We start from the raw sequence: 17,342 nt of genomic DNA, 5'->3' as shown, positions 1-17,342 counted from the left end.
CAGAACACACATTTCTGTCTATTCTCTTTTTATCCTAGTTAAGCATAAATAATTTCACATGGAAAAATCATGCTTTATTTTGAAATACTGATAGTACAATAACTCCAGACTCCCTTTCTTCTTTCCTGTGAGAGGAAAACCAAAGAGGTTTTACAGCAGTTTCACCACAGTGGTTGTTTTGTAAAGGGTTAAGCCTAAGAAGTGATTATTGCTTTGTTGCCCCTATAAAGTGTCACTCTTCACTTACCTTTTTTACCTGTATTACCAGGTTTTCCTTGTTCCAGAGGATTATCTTTCCCTCTCTCAGCCATCCAGCAGCCTTTTATGGAGCAGCTGAGTCCCCTGTGCCTCCACCTGCTCTGTCCTGCCACAGATCCCACATGGAGTGGGTAGTTTTGTGTTTCAGAAGGTGGGAGGGATTAATTTTTTCCTCTTTCCTGCTTGGCTTGCCTTGGGCTGCCTTTATGTAGCAATGTGGAAGAAGTGGGGGTAAGTGCAGAGTTCTTCCTAAGGTTTTATGCTCATGTGTGCTTTAAAATGGGAATTTCTGGCTCATGGCAAGCTGGGACCTGCCTGGCATTATGCAGGGAGTGTTGGTTGTCTACCTCCTCAGAGGAAGAGAGGCAGAACAGGTTTTGGGGGGTTTTGGGGAGAATGGTGTGAGAGAGGAGGAGAGAAGGAGTTGACTTTCACTTGCGTGGAGAAGAGAGGGAATCTTTTCTGATCAGTGGAGAAGGGGATTTGCAGGCACATCAGTGTGTGACTGCCTGAGGAACTTTGATCCTTATTTGAAACCAAAATCAGAATAACAGCCCTTTGGTGACCCTCATGGATGGGTCCTGCTGCACTTGGGAGATCCCCCCCCCTCTTCTGCACTTGTTATGGAGTAAAAGCAATGTGGATGGTCTAAGAGGGATCACTGCTCTGCTTCCTTTCCTTTGTCTCTGTTGCTGTAACAAGCCAAGATCAGAGCTCCCTTTTCCTCTCACTTGCTTTCAGAGCTGCAGCAAGTGAGGGACGTTCCTCACAGGTACCATGACCAGATCCTTCCCACCTTCAAAAATGGTTTTGGTGCACTGTGAGGGGCAGTAAAGGGATGTCTTCTGAAGGGAAGATGATTTATTTCCTTTATAGACACTCCTGCTGTGTTAAGTCTCACCAGATTCTTTGCTGGTCAATGCTGCAGGTGAGGGAAGGCAAGTCTGGTCCATTCCCCCTCTCTCAGGTGGTGGGTGATGGGGAACAAGGGCTCTCCTGTGCCTTCAGATGGCAGTTCCCAGAATGAAGCAATTATGTGGCCTCTTGATAACATGTCTTCGTGCTTGACTTCTGAATTTCAATGCTTGTTAGTGAAGTGCTTTGTGTGCCAGCAGGTCCAGGAAAACTGAACCAAGGAAGGGCTGATGAAGATGTTTCCTGGCTTAGTAGGAAGGAGGTTTTGCTATTTCTATTGTGGGTATCTCTCCAGGACCTGCTGAAATACTGCCCTGCAAGGGAATCTGCAGCCAGGCAACGAGTCCTTGCAGCTTGTTCCTCTTGCACCTCCCAGCTCACCCCACTGCCTCCAAAACTGCAGCCCTGGCACCTGCTGTTCCCTCAGCCTTGACAGAGCAGCTCTGGAGCAAGAGCCTGTTCTAAATTACTGGGAGCACTTGGGTGACCTTTGCTGTCCTTGGTGTGAATCAGACCTTGTGTTGCAGCCTCTGCAAGTCACTGCTTTGTAGCTGTTACCAAAACAGCCCCTGTTTTTTTGGGGGGGCCTCTTGTGCAGAGATAAAAATTGGTTTTGCAATGGGAATTTGAGTTGTGATCCTGTTTTGGAGAGTAATCTGTTGTTTTGGAGAGTAATTTGTTGTCCCAGGTGTCTGCTCCCAGTTCTGACGTGAACTCACACAGGCAGCTCTTCTCTGCTTCCTGGTGCCCAAAGGGCACCTTTGGGGTTTCTGTTGGAACACTTCTAGGGGAGATGTGATCCCAATCCTTATTTTATCAGTGGTCTTCTTGCTGTGTCCAGAAGTGTGTTTTTGGGTACCATTTTCCTCTAGTTCTCTCTTCTGACTGTCTTGAAATACCATGAAGGCGTGTTCACTTTTAAATACCTGAATTTACTGTTTTTTAATGCTACTCTCCCTGTAACTTCTGGGCTGTCAGATACTCAAAGAATGTCCTTCTCTTTCCTAGGAGTTGAATAAATCTGCCCTGTATTTCCAGCTAACTCTGAATGTTATCTTTCCAGCTGGAAATCCTGTGCTCTGTTAAACAGGGACTGCTATGGAACATATGGAGGTTGGCTATGGAGCTCATCAGTAATTGATGCTTTCTAGTAAAACATCCTGTTCTGCAATTAATAAAGATCCAGGATTCATTAAGGAGCTGCCTCTGGTTCAGCAGTGACAGTAAATCTAAGCATGAAGAAAAATCTGGCATTTATATCAAAAGCCAACAACTGAGAGAGCAGTTCAGTGTCTGTGTTCTGACCTGACAGAGTTTGAGCTGGATTTTATTTGATCCTAAACTGGGAGGTTCAATTGCTGCTGCTTTCCTTGCTCATCGCACAGGAGTGTCTGGGATATTGCTGCTGCTTTCCTTGCTCATCGCACAGGAGTGTCTGGGATACAGGGATGAGCACAGAATTTTGGATATCTCTGCTGCGTGTGAAACAAGCTGATACAGCAAAAGGGGCTTTCCTAGCAGTTGGCGTGGTTTTCTCAATTAAAAAGTTATAAATATGTGGTTTATGCTCTAAGTCAGGTGTCTGAGGGCACTGGAGCTGCTGACAGCGCTGTAACGTGGGAGCACTGGGAACTGAAGGGTGAGAAGGGCTGGTCCGACCAACCTGGCCCAGCAGCTTCCTGGCACTGACCCAAAACTGAGCTGCTCATGTGGACCCGACAGGAGATGTTTTATTAGAGCTGACGAACGGGGCTCTTTTTAGCGCTGCCCTTTACCTGCCCCACGGTGCTAACGGGGGGCGAGCGGGGCAGGTGGGACCCGGCACCGGTTCCGTGCCTGGATCCGCCCGGCGCGGCCGGCGGAGCCCCCGTGCAACAAGAAAGAGTTGCTAAGAACAAATCTCTATTGTTCCCCGTCATCTTTAAATGAGTGTCAAAGTAGGCAGGGGGGCTTTGACCGTTAACCGCACAATTTCGCCTGCCCGTTGTGTCCGGCAGCCCCCACCGCCTTGGAGCTCCTCGGATGAGAAAAGGCGGCCTCAGCCCCTTATAAATGGGCCAACTCTTCTCCTTTGTGTGCAGACTGCCCAGTGTGAAATCTGCAGTGACGTTAAATGTTTTCTAATGAATAATTACTGAAAGGAAATGGAGGAATATATGTGTAATGGATTGTAGCGCATTAAAATGTTTTATTTTGGGCACAAAAATGTTGTCCTTCACCAGCGCCGCGATTGTTTCAGGAAGCCTTTTGTGGGGGTTTGATTCTCAATGGATTATCTGTGAGCGCTCGCATTTCAAATAGAAATCAAAAGGGTCCTTTGGCAAACTAATGTTTTTCAAAATGGCAGCCATGAAGCCCATTTAGTATTTAAAGTTTGGGTTTTAAAGGAATGTTTGAACTCGGGAGATTTTCTCACTTTTTTTCTTTCTTTTGATTTATGAAAGTGAAGTGGTTCACCTCGACCTCTCCTCTATTGAGAAAGACAGACAGTCACCCTTTAACAAGTCTATAGCAGACTATGCCCTGGAGACAGACAAGAGGCCTTAAGAACTCTTGGCGTTTCCCTGGGCTGTTGATTAACCTTAAAACCCTCTTATTCTGTATTCTTTTGAAAAGAAATTAGGTTACAATGTGTAAATTTTTCCGCAGTATAATTGTATTTATGAATTCTCTTGCCTTGAGGAGTGTGTACAGTAATTCCAGACGGCCCAAGTTCCTCCTTGCAGACCCAAACTGTCCCTTTTCCACGGTGCTGCTGCAGCATTCCCAAGCATAGTCAATGTACATCGTTCTGGTTTCATTATAAATCTGAAAAGAGGTTTGCAGAGATCTCTGGGCCAATCTCAGTGAAATATCTAAAAATCATCTCATCTTTCTGTTGGCTTTGCTGTGATGGGACAACCGTAACCTGGTCCCTTGGTGGAATCTGCTCTGGTTTAATCTCTTCTGTGTGTGGTTCCAGTTTATCTGAAAACTGCCCTCAACAGATTAGTCCTTGTGAGCCACACCAAGGTTTCCACAGGGCAGGGATTGTGTTTCCCAGTCACCCTGGGCTGGCTGTTATTTTTGGGTGGGGACATGTTGCCCCAAGTCCTACCTGTGCTCTGACAGTCTGAATTCTCTTTGGGGATGTCAGGATGGTGTCCTGGCTCCTCCTGGAGCAGAAACAGGGCCAGCAGCTGCCTGCAGCCACTTCCTGCTGAAACCTTGATATTGAAGTTGTTGCTGGAGTCAAGGGAAGTTCCAGGACTGCTGGGACCTGTCCTGCTCCCCTGCTGACCCTGCCAAGGCCTCTCCCAGAACATCTTTCTTTACCATCCTTCATGTCACTGCCCTTTTGGCCAGCTCCTCCTGAGAGCCAAGGGTGGGGCAGGGCCCAGGGGTTTCCTCCTTGTGATCCCTGCAGCCCAACTTCCAGGACTCTTAATGAGTGAATTCCTGGTGCACCCAAAGGGAGCAGGGCTGGGTCAGGGAGCTGCTGCTGAGGGGAGCAGGGCTGGGTCAGGGAGCTGCTGCTCCCACGTAAATGAGTATTTCCAAAACAGAACTCCGACGTTCCTGAGGGAATCTGTGTTAGCAGAGCTGCTCCATGCTCATCTGTCCTGAGCAAGCCTGTAACTGCAGAGAACACACACACAAAAAAGGTCGTAAATATTTGGTGTCACAGAAATTTCCTGGACCCGAGGGAACAGCTGGAGCTGTGTCAGGGGAGGTTTAGGTTGGATCTCAGAAAAAGGTTCTTCCCCCAGAGGGTGGTCAGGCACTGAACAGGCTCCCCAGGGAATGGTCACAGCCCCAAGGCTGCCAGAGCTCCAGGAGTGTTTGGACAACACTCTCAGGGACAGGGTGGGATTGTTGGAGTGTCCTGGGAAGGGCCAGGGGTTGGTCCTTGTGGTCCCTTCCCAGTCAGGATATTCCATGATTCTATGATGGCAGATGGAGACAGAGCTGAACAAACAGTTTGAACTGGGCTTTAGGGTCATCATGTCCAGCCTTAGGTAAAGCTTGGAGTTTTGGAGGGGGTGGGAAGGGGATGTTTTTTGCAGAAATCATAGCACAAATGTGCTCTTGAGGGGAAGAATTGTATTTCTGATACCAAAAATTGATTCTGTTGGGAAAGAGGTGGGTCTAAATAAACTGTCAAACAGGTGGTTTTCCCACTTCTCTATGGAAATATGCATTATTGAGGGGGTTTTTCTTTAAAGTTTTGAATGTTTTTGTTCACAATCAGTATTTATTAGCTAAGGATAAAGCAGCAATGCCTTTGCCTCGCTCGGCTCCCTGGGTTGTGCTCTGTGCTGGTTTTCCTTAATGGTTCTGAGCCACGAGGTGAGAGCTCTAATCCCTAAGTGTTGCAGTAAAACCAAGATAATCTTGTAGGTTTTTCCACCTCTGGAGACCCTGATCCTGCCACGAGTCCCTTCATGAGAACTCCTTCATCATTCAGTGAGGTGGGACTTGGGTGTGAATCTCCTTAAGTACAGAGCTCTTAATTCCTGGGAGCATCATCTGGAGAGCAGTGAATAGAATGGAGGGGATGTTTAAGGCTGCTCAAGGATCACTGGGAGTTGCTGGTGGTCCAACCTGAGAAGTTACTTTTCGGGGGAGAAACTGTTGATAAGGGGAAAAAAAAAAAGCATTATCTGCAGAAACCGCAAATTAAACCGGGTTTTGCAGTGACCTCTAGTGGGAACCAAGGCGGGAGCTGCGGGAAGGGGTTGAGGAGCCTGGTCAGGGTGGTGGGATGTATTTTGCGCCTGGATTTGCTCCAGTTGCCCATCAGAAAGGTCGTCGTCCACCGGTCCACCTTCAGCCTCAGATGAGATGTAAGATCTCCCCGAGCCTGCACTCCCCCGGGCTCGGGCGCTGACAGGACGTTGGATAATTCATGACAGAAGGAGGATGTGCAGCCCTGCCCAAGGAGGGGCAGCGAACACGACACACGATCCTGGGTGTCAACGGGCCTCAACTCCAGCCCCGTTAACTCTTTGTGGAAGGAGCCGGGCTGGACAAGGAGGTGACAGGAGGGTGCAGGTAAAGCAGGAGGCAGATGTGAAGTAAAACCACTTCTGCATCTGTAGTGTGCTGGTGGCAGGGAAAGAGGGAAATCCAGCGGCTCCGGCAGGTTGGGATGGTTGGGGGTGTGGAGGATCCTTGAGAAGATTTTCTGCTGTTGTGGTGGGAACTGGTGGCCTTGTGGGTGGCCCCAATAACCTGGGTCTGGGGGTTGAATGGCATTTTGGTGCAGGTGGGGCCTGGCTGGGTGGGTGGGGGGTATGAGGCTGCTCCAAAGGTACAGGGGGTGAAGTTGTTCCTGCTCTCACCTCGAACCTGCAGGGTTTGGGATTTTCTAGTGCTTCCAAAATAGCAGTGGCCTCATAGCTGCTCCTCCTCTCCCCCTCTCCATTAATCTCTTCTGTTCTATGACATTAAACCAAAGAAACGTCAAGAATTCCCTTTAGAGCCTGTTGAAAAATGAAGTTTTGATCCTCTGGTGAAGATAAGTGATAATTTTGCAAAGTTTCTTTCTTTCTGGTTCTTTTTTTGTCTTCTACCCGTTCCTTGCCAGATCTTGCTTCAAACTGGTACAAACTTTGTCAAAGAAACTGGCCTGTTCTGTCTGACCTCATTTTAGACCTTTCCCAAGAGCTGCACAGAATCTGTGTTGGGATCTGACGTAGTTCCTTGTAGTTTCTGTGTTGATGGACAAATCCCTGTGGGAAAAGCAAAACCTTTCATTGTAGCACGGGAGAGTTTTTTTGATAGAGCTCCTATCTCAGGAGGCAAGAAAGAAATCTCCTGACTCCTGAGTGATGAGGAAAGGAAAATAATCCTTAAAAGAGAGCAGAGTCTTGCTGGGGTTCTGTGACCTGTTGAGTCCTGGGGTATCTTACTCATGGTCATACCAGGCAAGCAGAAAATTGTGGTAAACTTCCAGAAATGGGTGTAAATGGCAGTAAACGGTGCTGTGATAATAAAAATATCAGCAACAGTAAAATACTGAGAAAATCTGAGCACAAAAAAGTCCAGAAAAGAGTTCAGGAATTTTGATGGGCACCACTGCCACTTACCAATTAACATACACGTGAGAGAACTGGGTTAGGGAAACCTGAGCAGGGAGATGGTCACTGTGGTTTCAAGCTTATCCTTTCCTAATTCCCAGCTGGGAAAGAATGGAAGTCTCCTGTGCAGTTTGTCCCAAGAGCTTTCTAAGAAGGATACATCCTATTATTTTTGTTGTTGTTGTTATTATTATTACTATAATTTTTCCTTCCCCCCCCCCCCCCCCCCCCCCCCCGCACAGGTAGTGGGATCTGTCCAGGTACTGGTTTGAGAAGTTAAATCATCCTTTATTTTTAATTCCAAACTGATGGAGCCTGAGATAAGGACAAGCGCAACAAATTGTTAAGACGGGTCCTGTGCAGAGGAGGGGGAAAAAGGGATATTAATATTAAAAGGAAAAACTGGGGGTATCTTTCTGGCAGAAGAAAGAAGTGATCACAGTCACACTGTGGCCTGGCTCAGGAAAAATGAGGAATGCTGTGTCCTGCCAGCCTGGGGCTGAGGACAGGCAGCTGGAGGCAGAGGATGTGAAAGGCAAAGATGTAATTCCTCGTGTGTGAAGTTAGTGCAGGTCTGATTTATTTATTTTTAAACTGTGATAAGGTTTAAATAACAGGCTTTCAGGGGATCTCTCTCTGGAGTATGTGGTAGTGTTACTGCTGAATATACATCTCAAAGCTCAGATCACTCTCAGTGAGATAAACAGATAAATGTAAAGAACAGGCTGTAAAATGAGAATAACATTAAAATAGCTCTTTAAGGATTGATTCTTCTGAGCTTGCCTGAGTTATAAAGAATATTGTGTGGATGGGTCCTTTGCTCTTCAATTATTCAACCTTGCTCCTAAATCCCCCGAGACTTGGTGTCCTTAGTGTCCACCAGTGCAGTCCAGGCTCATCCCAAAAGCCTCCTTCTGAGTTTGCCAAAGCTTTGCAGAAACATTTTAGTCTGTGTCTATTTACAATTTGAAAGCTTCTGCCTTAGAAAAATAAAAGTTGAACAAAAAAAGGGGAGGGAGAACATGAGGTGGCACTGCACAAACAGACCACCACAGCCCTTTTAGTTCTCACTGGAAACCTCACACACAATCACAGCATCTCCTGGAGCAGTGGAGCAGCAAAATGTGCAAAGCCAATGTCCCCAAGGGCAGGAGCAGAACAGCAAAGGTGCTGGGCTGGTGATCACAGCCCTGAGCCTCCAGAGCTGCTCCAGCTGCTCGGCCGCATCCTCTCCCCTAATTCCCAAAGCCTGGAACCCTGCAAGGTAAGCTGCTCCAACTCTTTGATTTCATTTCTGTCCTAAGGGAAGCATTTAATGCATTAATTTGTTAGTTCTCTCTGAACTGTCTAATTCTGGTGTCTTTAAAATACAAAAAAAACAGAAACCCAGAAAACACCACTTTAGCACAATATTATTGTAGAATATGTGTAATGTAGGAAAATACATGGAGAATATGTAGCCAAAACTTTTTTTTCTATTTGCCAGCGTGAAATTAGCAGCTTGATTTAATTAAATAAAAAGCATAGTTTATTCTTACAGCCTGGGAATCGAGCTTGATCCTCAGCAGAGAGAATTTCCAGTGTGAACTCAACTTCCACGATAAATAATCAGAGGTGGAGGGTGCAAAAGAATTAGGTTTGATCAGTGACACCCTTTTTGGCATCTGTCAGTCTTTTGGGAACGATGAGGGTGTACTGGGAAGGGTCTAACTGTGCCCGAGTCGCTGTTTGACTGGTTTTATCAGCGCAGTGGCCGTGGCTCCCGCTGGCGTGTGGGGACCTCTGCTGCCAGCACCAGAACTCGACCTGGAGACACTGGGAATAACGGAGTCTTGTGCTAAGTAGTATCTTTTTCCCCTAAAAGTCAGGTCCCATGCAGCTTTTCCCAGAGTTTCTCCACTTGTGCATTTCTGTCTGTGTAAAGGAGCTGCAGATGGTGTAGAACTATTGGTTTGACTGGTGTTTTCCACCGTTTATTCAGGCTTTGTGCTTGCAAGGGCTCTGTCCAGACTGAGTCATTGCAGTGTCCAGATCCCAACTGCATCTCTGGGGCTGGGTTTGTCTCACCTTGCTGTTGTGTTCAGCGACGGTGCCTGGAAACCCTGGTCTTCCTCCCTGATCCCAGCAGTGAGTCTCAGACGTCTTGACTTCGAAGACATCAAAATGCAAACTCTCATGGTGTGGAATTGCCATCTCTGGACAAGCTGGAATAAGGATCTCTTGGCATTACCTGTGCAAGGATGATTTGGCCCTGGGGAGGGACTCACCTGGCCCTTCAGGTCTCTCCTAACTCTGCTCCCTCCTAATCCTGTGTCCCCCCACCTTTGTGTTGCAGAAGGAAGAAGTGGACGACAACACCGACGAGAACATGGAGGGGGCTCTGATAGCCCGGGACAGGGTCGGGGTGCAGGACTTTGTGCTCCTGGACTCCCACACCAGCGAGGCTGCTTTCCTCAACAACCTGCGGAAGCGGTACCAGGAGAACCTCATCTATGTGAGTGCTGGTTGCGTGGATTTGTGTGAAATGTCTCCAAGGGGCCTTGCTGGTCAGATCCAGGAGGAAGAGCTGTGTACAGTCTGTGAATCTAGTAACAAGCCTTGCTGGATGTTTGTAGTACCCAGCAGGGTGATCATCCAGAACTGGTTTGTCTACTTTAGCTGATGCAAATTACAGTCACAGCTTGCTCTGAGTTGCCTTGCAAAGTTTTAAAGGATGTGCAGTAAATAGTAATGGAACGGGAAAGGAAACACGATGCTTGAAGGTAAGGCAGAACATTATACCTGATTTGTCTGGGAAGTGACGAGGATTTTGTTGTATGTTATGTTAACTTTAGTAGGAGAAGGATCCCATAAGTAGGAGAAAGATCCCATAAGGACCCCATGCTTATGGGATGGTCCCACGCTTATGGGACCTTGCATCTAAAATGTCAGGCCCTGAACTTGCTGTCATGGTTCAGCTCCACTCATAACAAGAGATTTTGGAAGAAGTTTGGTGTTGACTTTGAAATAATGAAGGCTGTGGAGGGGTTTTTTTGGGTTGGTTTGTTTGGTTCTCTCTTAGTAAGCTCCGTGCTATCTTCTTTGGTTCTTGCTTCTTTAGTACTTGACTCCTGCTTTGGGAGCCACGACTCCTGTGCTGGAGCAGGTTTCCCACTCGAGTGCTCTCTGTCCTGCAGACGTACATTGGTACCCTCCTCGTGTCTGTGAACCCTTACAAGGAGCTGGACATCTACACCGTGACTCAGATGCAGCTCTACCGAGGGGTGAACTTCTTTGAACTGCCACCGCACCTGTAAGTAATCCCTTGGGATGTCAGCTTGGATCACTGATTTGGGATTTCTCTGTAATGCTGGGGCACCACGGGGGTGTGTCCACAGGCACTAGGTCCGGTTTTTACTATGAAACTTTTAGTCAGACTCATTTTGAGCTCAGCTTTCCCAGTGGAAACTGTCCCTGCCCACCACAGGGGGTTGGGATGAGATCACAGAATCACAGAGTATTCTGAGTTGGGAATGACCCACAAGGATAATTAAGTCTTCGCTGAAGGGATGATGTCTAAGATCTCTTCCAACCTAAACCATCTGGGATTCTATGATCCTGTCCAACACTTGTAAAGTTAGAGCAGGAGCGAATACCCTGGAAAGCCTTTGGTATTCTGTCTCCTGTGCCATTCCTGATGGATGTTCCCCTCCAAATGCCTCCTGTGCCATGTCCAGATATGCCATAGCTGACAATGCCTACCGGGTGATGTGCAGCGAGTACAACAACCACTTCATCCTCATCTCTGGAGAGAGTGGGGCTGGGAAGACAGAGGCATCCAAGAAGATCCTGCAGTACTACGCAGTGACCTGTCCCACCACGGAGCAGCTGCAGATCGTCCGGGACCGGCTGCTCCTTTCCAACCCTGTTCTTGAGGTAAGAAACTAAATCAGGGGGGAAATAAACAAAAGTTGGTGTTGGAGGAAGCTTTGAGCAGTGAGGCCACCAAGTCTGCACCCCTGGGTCCAGGAATGGCAAACACTGGCCTCTTGGTGGCACAACCTCTGAAAGAATCCTTGGGATTTAATACAGTTTAATGTTTGGAAACTTAAACTTGGGGTTTCTAGTGGAGGCTGGATGAAACCTGGGGGTACAAGGAAACCGTGCAACAGCTCCTTGGGGTTCAGTTACAGGTTCTGTAAAGCAATAATTGGTTTAGCTGAATTTCACTGGAAGCTACAGAAATACATGAGTTTGTATTTCTTTAATCCCGCTGAATTCAGTGGGACTCAGCTTTGTTACTGGAACTTGGTCCTGTGTCAGGTTTTCAGTGAGATAAAAGTGACTTTACCTGTCTGTGTATCCACAGGCTTTTGGGAATGCAAAAACTCTGCGTAATGACAACTCGAGTAGGTTTGGGAAATACATGGACATCCAGTTTGATTTTAAGGTGAGAACAAACCCAGTGGAGCACTGTGGGAAAACAAGCTGGATCAGAGAACCTCTTGGGCACTGACCAGGCAGCCCAGGATTTATTAATCCTTACACTGCACATTTGTGATCCTGTTTTTACAGGCCTTGCATTTTGCAGGTAAGGTCACAAGTTATCCATCCTGAAAGCTTCCTACATCACTGGCGATCCAGCCAGTGCTCCCTGGAAAGCTGAGAGAGAGTTGTAAAGCACAATTAGCAGGACAGCAAACCCTTGTAATGTTGCTGGATACTCACTCTCAAATAAAAGGTGGCAGATAAGTGACAGCAGAATCGGGTTTTTCCTGATCCTGCTCCTCATTCCCGGGTGTAAAAAACCAGTCATCATAGGGATGTTATTGGTATTTTTGGTGTTGATCTGACTGCTCTGTCCTGCCAGGGAGCGCCAGTGGGAGGGCACATCCTCAGCTACCTAATTGAGAAATCCAGAGTTGTCCACCAAAACCACGGGGAGAGGAATTTCCATATTTTCTACCAGTTGTTGGAGGGTGGAGAGAAGGATCTTCTGTCCTGGCTCGGGCTGGAGCGCAATCCCCAGAAGTACACGTATCTCATCCAGGTCAGTGGGAGCTGCTCCCTCTGTGGCACACCAGGAATCACAGGGGTTGGTTGCAAAGGCAGCTTGGGCAGGAGATATTCTTACCCTGAAAAACAGAGGATGGCTGCAAGCTCAGGCTCTGCACAAGCCTTAACCAATTTATGGTAACACTCAGTGCTTTGTATCAGGTTTTCAGTATAAACTGAGAAATCTCATCAAAAGAGCCACTTTTAGGATTAATAGCACTGACATAACTTGCTGAGGAAACTGGAAATGAAAGCAGTCTGCCCAGAAGTATCTGATTGCTGATTAACAAATTTGCTTTGCCAATGAATTGTGCTAATCCATCTTTCTTTTACTGTAGGGTCGATGTGCCAAAGTGTTTTCTATTAATGACAAGAATGACTGGAAAATAGTCCGCAAAGCTTTTTCTATCATTGACTTCACTGAGAAAGATGTCGAGGTGTGTGTGTTAAAAGGGAGTTTAAGGAGGGAACTGCTGTTTTTCTGAACCGATAGAAGCAGCCTTTCTTGGGAGAGGTGTTAAGGGTGGAATAGGGCATTATTTTGGTGGTTAGTACCTGGAGGGAGCCGACAACAAAGATGGAGAGGGACTTTTTACAAAAGCACAGATGACAGGACAAGGGGGAATGGCTTCCCACTGACAGATGGCAGGGTTAGATGGGAGATTGGGAAGGAATTCTTCCCTGTGAGGGTGGTGAGGCCCTGGCACAGGTTGCCCAGAGAAGCAGTGGCTGCCCCATCCCTGGAATTGTCCAAGGCCAGGTTGGACGGGGCTTGAAGCAACCTGGGCTAGTGGAAGGTGTCCCTGCCCATGGCAGGAGTGGGCCTGGAAAATCCTCAAGGTCCTTTCTGCGATTCCATGGGATTGAGGGAGTGGATAGGTGAGGAGCATGGTGCCCGTGGGGGCATCACACCCCTGTAGCAGGTCCTCTGACTCACCTCCCTCAGCCTGGCGATATTCTGGTTACCAGCAGGTGTAGGAAAGAGTTGCACCATTCCCAAGCTATGGAAACCTGTGTTCTAATAGTCTACCTCCTGTTCTTAGCACCTCTTTGGAATTGTTGCCAGTGTCCTGCACCTCGGGAACATTCAGTTTGAAGAGGACAGCAATGGCCATGCCATCATCCGGGATGGCACCCAGATCAAGTGGATTTCAAAGGTACCTTTGCTGAGACAGTGCCAGTATTGCCAATGCTACAAAGAAGACCTTAACCCTGCTGCATTTTTTTCTTAAGGACAAAACATTTGTTCCCCAAAACAGGAGGATAACTGTATAAATACCTAACTATATAAATACCCAGCTCTTGCTGTAAACTGTCTGGAATTTTCTCTGTAGCTCATCTCCCTGGAACTTCCTTAATTGCTGTTGCTCAAAGAAGAGAGTGACTGGGAAGGCACTGGGGGTTGTGCCCCACTGGTCACACTGTGCTGCCTCTTTAAAGTGTCCTGCTGGCTGGGCCTTGAGTGCAAATATCCCCTTTCCTGCAGCTCCTGGGTGCTCACCTGTCCATCCTGCAGGAAGCTCTCACCCACCGCAAGATCGAGGCCAGATCTGAAGAGGTACCAAGTGATTCTGTGTAACCCCAGACATTGGGAGACTCCCAACTCTGAGGGAGGGGGGGTGGACAAGGAGCTCTGGCTGTCCCACTCCTCCTCCACATCCCCTTCTTCTAGCTGAGACATTAAATGAAATATATCCCCAATATTAGGGCTTCTTGCTGAACAAGAAACTGTTAAAAACCTGGGAGAAGGGACTTGCAGGCAGCCCTGTGTAAGAGCCAAACAATTTCCCTTTGTCCAGTCCTTAGTGCTTCCTGGGAAAGTGGAAGAAAACACTGGTAAAAACTGCTCTTCGAGCATTTTGTATCTTTATTTTAATAAAATGAAAGTATGAGGAAGTCAGAATAGCTCCCCCACTTGTCTAAGTTAGTATTCTTCAAAATGTAGTGTCCCAACCCTGCTGGCATGTAGTGGTTGAAGGAACACTGATGGGAAATAAGGCTGTAGGTGGAATCATGGAAGCCCAGAATGGTTTGGGTTGGAAGGGACCTTAAAGATCATCCAGTCCACCCCCTGCCATGGGTATGTACAGGAGCAGCTGCAGCCCAGCTGTGCTGTGGTGCACAACAGTGGGGGTGCACACCAACCCACAAGTGTGAACTGGCTTGGCAGAAGTTTGCTGTGATTATCTGTGGTGGTTGGCAGCTCTGGCATATCTTTATTTCCAGGTCCTGAGCCCGCTGAACGTGGATCTGGCATTCTATGCTCGGGACGCTGTAGCCAAGGCGATTTACGGACGGACTTTCACGTGGCTTGTCAACAAAATCAACAGCTCTCTGGCCAACAAGGTTGGTTTCTTGCCTGGGGTCCTGCTTTAAAGTGGCTTCCCATTGGGATGTGACATGAAAGTCTCAAAGAGAAAGTTTAAAATTCAGGTGGAAGAAGGAACATGCAGGGAAGGAGCAGTTGCAGAGCTGTGGTGTCTTTAACAGGATTCAACTCAGAAAACAGTTATTGGCCTGCTGGATATCTATGGCTTTGAAGTGCTGGACACAAACAGGTAAGGGCTGTTCCTGAGGCTTGGGGTGACCTGGGGCATGCGCTGAAGTCCTGCCTGACTTCTGGAGTGTGCTCTTCCCCCCGCAAGGCAAGACATGGGGGACTGTAAAATCTGGGTGCAGAGGGTTTGCTGAACCCCATTGAAAACTTTAGCTTGGGCTGCAGGCCTGAGTTTGGGCTGTTGGTACCACTGTGTGGGAGGGATGTGTGGGTTTGGTCTGTGTGGAAGTGGGTGGTTTGGCTTGAGAACAGCAGGTGCTGGCGGGAGAAGCTGAACTGCCCATGAAATACATAAAACCTGATGCTCATTTAAACCCCCCGAAGCTTTGAGCAGTTCTGCATTAATTACTGCAATGAGAAGCTCCAGCAGCTGCTGATTGAGATGACCCTGAAAGCAGAGCAGGAGGAATACGAACTGGAAGGGATAGAGGTACATTATATTTTCCCCTCCTTTTCTCTTTGAACTGCCATTACACTGAATGCTTTTGATCAGCAATGTGAAAGGCATCCTGCTTTTTTCAGTTATTGTTCCCATGGGAAGTGTGAGATTGCCATGGGTCTCATTCTGAATCCCCTTTTTGAAGTGTAATTTAGCCAAGACTTAATTTACATCATTTAACAAAGAAGCAGGACCTTCCCCAAAACTCAGATGTTGAGCAGTGACAATGTCCCTGGAGAGTGAGGAACTCCAGCAGTGCAAGACATGAGAAGGTGGAAAACATTCATGTAGAGGACAAGGAGCTGGTCTGGGCTGTTGAAAGCAGGAGAACTCTGGAGTGGGGTCATGGATCACTGTGCTGTCACCTTTTCCCTTCAGCTGGTCCTAATTCACAGCACTGATCTTTAGTGGGATCTAAGTTCCAAAGAACTTTAAAATTGCAAAGAAAAGGTCTTCATCTAAAGCTGTTCTTCCTGTTTTCATCTTCCAGTGGGAGCCAATCCCATATTTTAACAACAAAATCATCTGTGACTTGGTTGAGCAGAAGCACAAAGGAATAATCTCCATTCTGGTAAGAACAGAGTTTGTGCTAAATTAAAATGTTGGCCTGTGCCCTGCTCTAATGACCCATAATCACATTTTTTTCCCTCTGATTATGGGATGGATCTGCATTATCCAGAGTGTAAACACACTGACCTTGGTAAGCAAACACCCAGAAGTTGAAGGCGGAGGATCTGACGGCTGGAGAGCTGTGGGGGTTGAAGGGGGTGGGTGCTTTGCTTCTCCACCAACGGGTCCCAGGCTCTGTGTAACACAGTTATATTTTGTGGAGGAGGGAGCAGGTGCTCAGGGCAGCCCTGATCCAGTGTCTGCTCTTCCAGGATGAGGAATGTTTACGGCCTGGGGAAGCGACTGACCTGAGCTTCTTGGAAAAGCTGGAAGAGAAAGTAGGAGATCATGCCCACTTCGTGACGTATGCATTTACCTCTGTATCCTATCCCAGCCTCTCCCCATCTCAAATCCATGACACTGCTGGGGAGGGAACAATGTTTGCTTTGTACCAAAGCAAATCAAGCAGCCCATCCAGTGTCTGGCACTGAAATGGGCTGCACTGGCAGAGTCTGACCCGAGGCACTGGGAGGTGGAGGGGGGTCTTGTGTCTTTGCTGGTGTGATGCTGATCTGTGAACTGGTTTCATTCCACACTAAAATTAGGGACTCATGGGTTCAGCCCATGATTTTAGCCCATGAAGGTGAGATGACTCTGGCCACAGGTGGCTTTGGCCCCACTGACTCCAGGGAAAGCTGAAGATGTTGTGACAAGGAGCCCAATGCCTGAGGGGTGTATAAATATTGACATTCATCTTGCCACTTGTGAGATTTGAGTACGAAAAGGAGAGAAAATGCTCCTGCTCCTATCCCTGAGCTGAGTGACATTTTGGTTGATACTCAGTTTGCAGTGGGTTTGGAGCCCATTTTGGTGGCAGATGAGTGCGTTGGCGCTGGGCTGGTTCCCAGCAGGAGCTGCTGAAGGCTCTGACAAGGCATCAATTCCGAGCCCCGCTGCTGAGCTGTCACTGTTCCTACAGCTCTGAACTTCGCCACAGCCAAGTGGAAAATTTGGAGCCAACTTCCTTGTCACCACAATGTGCCTTAATGCTGTTCTGCCTGATTAAAGCTTTAAATAGCAGTGCTGGAGCTACTTAAACAGGATCTGTACTTGGCGATGCTCTTGGAAGGAGCTTTGATAGACTAATGTGCTGTTGTGACACCCAGCTCTGCAGTTACTGACTGCTTACAAAGCTGAAACTTCAACTGTGAAGTTGCTCTTTTTTTCTTGGTATTTTTTTTCTCCAGGGAATCCTTGCTTTCTAAAATTTTCCCGCTATTCTTGAACATTTCGATTCCTCCTTTATATTTGGGTTCTTGCCCCAGGGCAAAATATCTTGAGCAATCCTTTGCCCCGGGTTTGCTTTGAAGTTGAGGGAGTTGCTAATCTTTTTCCCCCATTTAAGCAAATAAGAATGTATTTAAATGAATGTTATGGGAAGAAATCTTAATATTTCTGGAAAGGGTGG

At 47.5% G+C, this 17,342-nt stretch overlaps 2 protein-coding genes across 2 annotated transcripts in view; both read left to right on the top strand.

Annotated features, from left to right (window-relative positions):
- ACACB (acetyl-CoA carboxylase beta) overlaps positions 1–17,342 on the top strand; it is a 104,128-nt gene that overhangs the window by 60,263 nt on the left and 26,523 nt on the right. The window lies entirely within an intron of this gene.
- Positions 8,785–17,342, top strand: part of MYO1H (myosin IH) — a 19,303-nt gene continuing 10,745 nt past the window's right edge. Inside the window, exons 1-13 of the mRNA XM_064674908.1 lie at positions 8,785–9,729; positions 10,412–10,527; positions 10,952–11,150; positions 11,584–11,664; positions 12,085–12,264; positions 12,608–12,706; positions 13,313–13,426; positions 13,756–13,827; positions 14,496–14,615; positions 14,760–14,827; positions 15,151–15,256; positions 15,756–15,836; positions 16,147–16,238. Of these exons, the coding sequence (XP_064530978.1) occupies positions 9,604–9,729; positions 10,412–10,527; positions 10,952–11,150; positions 11,584–11,664; positions 12,085–12,264; positions 12,608–12,706; positions 13,313–13,426; positions 13,756–13,827; positions 14,496–14,615; positions 14,760–14,827; positions 15,151–15,256; positions 15,756–15,836; positions 16,147–16,238 (1,454 nt within the window). The 5' untranslated portion in view covers positions 8,785–9,603. The remainder of the gene's footprint in view (positions 9,730–10,411; positions 10,528–10,951; positions 11,151–11,583; positions 11,665–12,084; positions 12,265–12,607; positions 12,707–13,312; positions 13,427–13,755; positions 13,828–14,495; positions 14,616–14,759; positions 14,828–15,150; positions 15,257–15,755; positions 15,837–16,146; positions 16,239–17,342) is intronic.

This window comes from Pseudopipra pipra, chromosome 18 (genome assembly GCF_036250125.1).
Source record: "Pseudopipra pipra isolate bDixPip1 chromosome 18, bDixPip1.hap1, whole genome shotgun sequence".
NCBI classification, from domain to species: Eukaryota; Metazoa; Chordata; class Aves; order Passeriformes; family Pipridae; genus Pseudopipra; species Pseudopipra pipra.
This window is presented reverse-complemented; position numbering and strand designations above follow the sequence as displayed.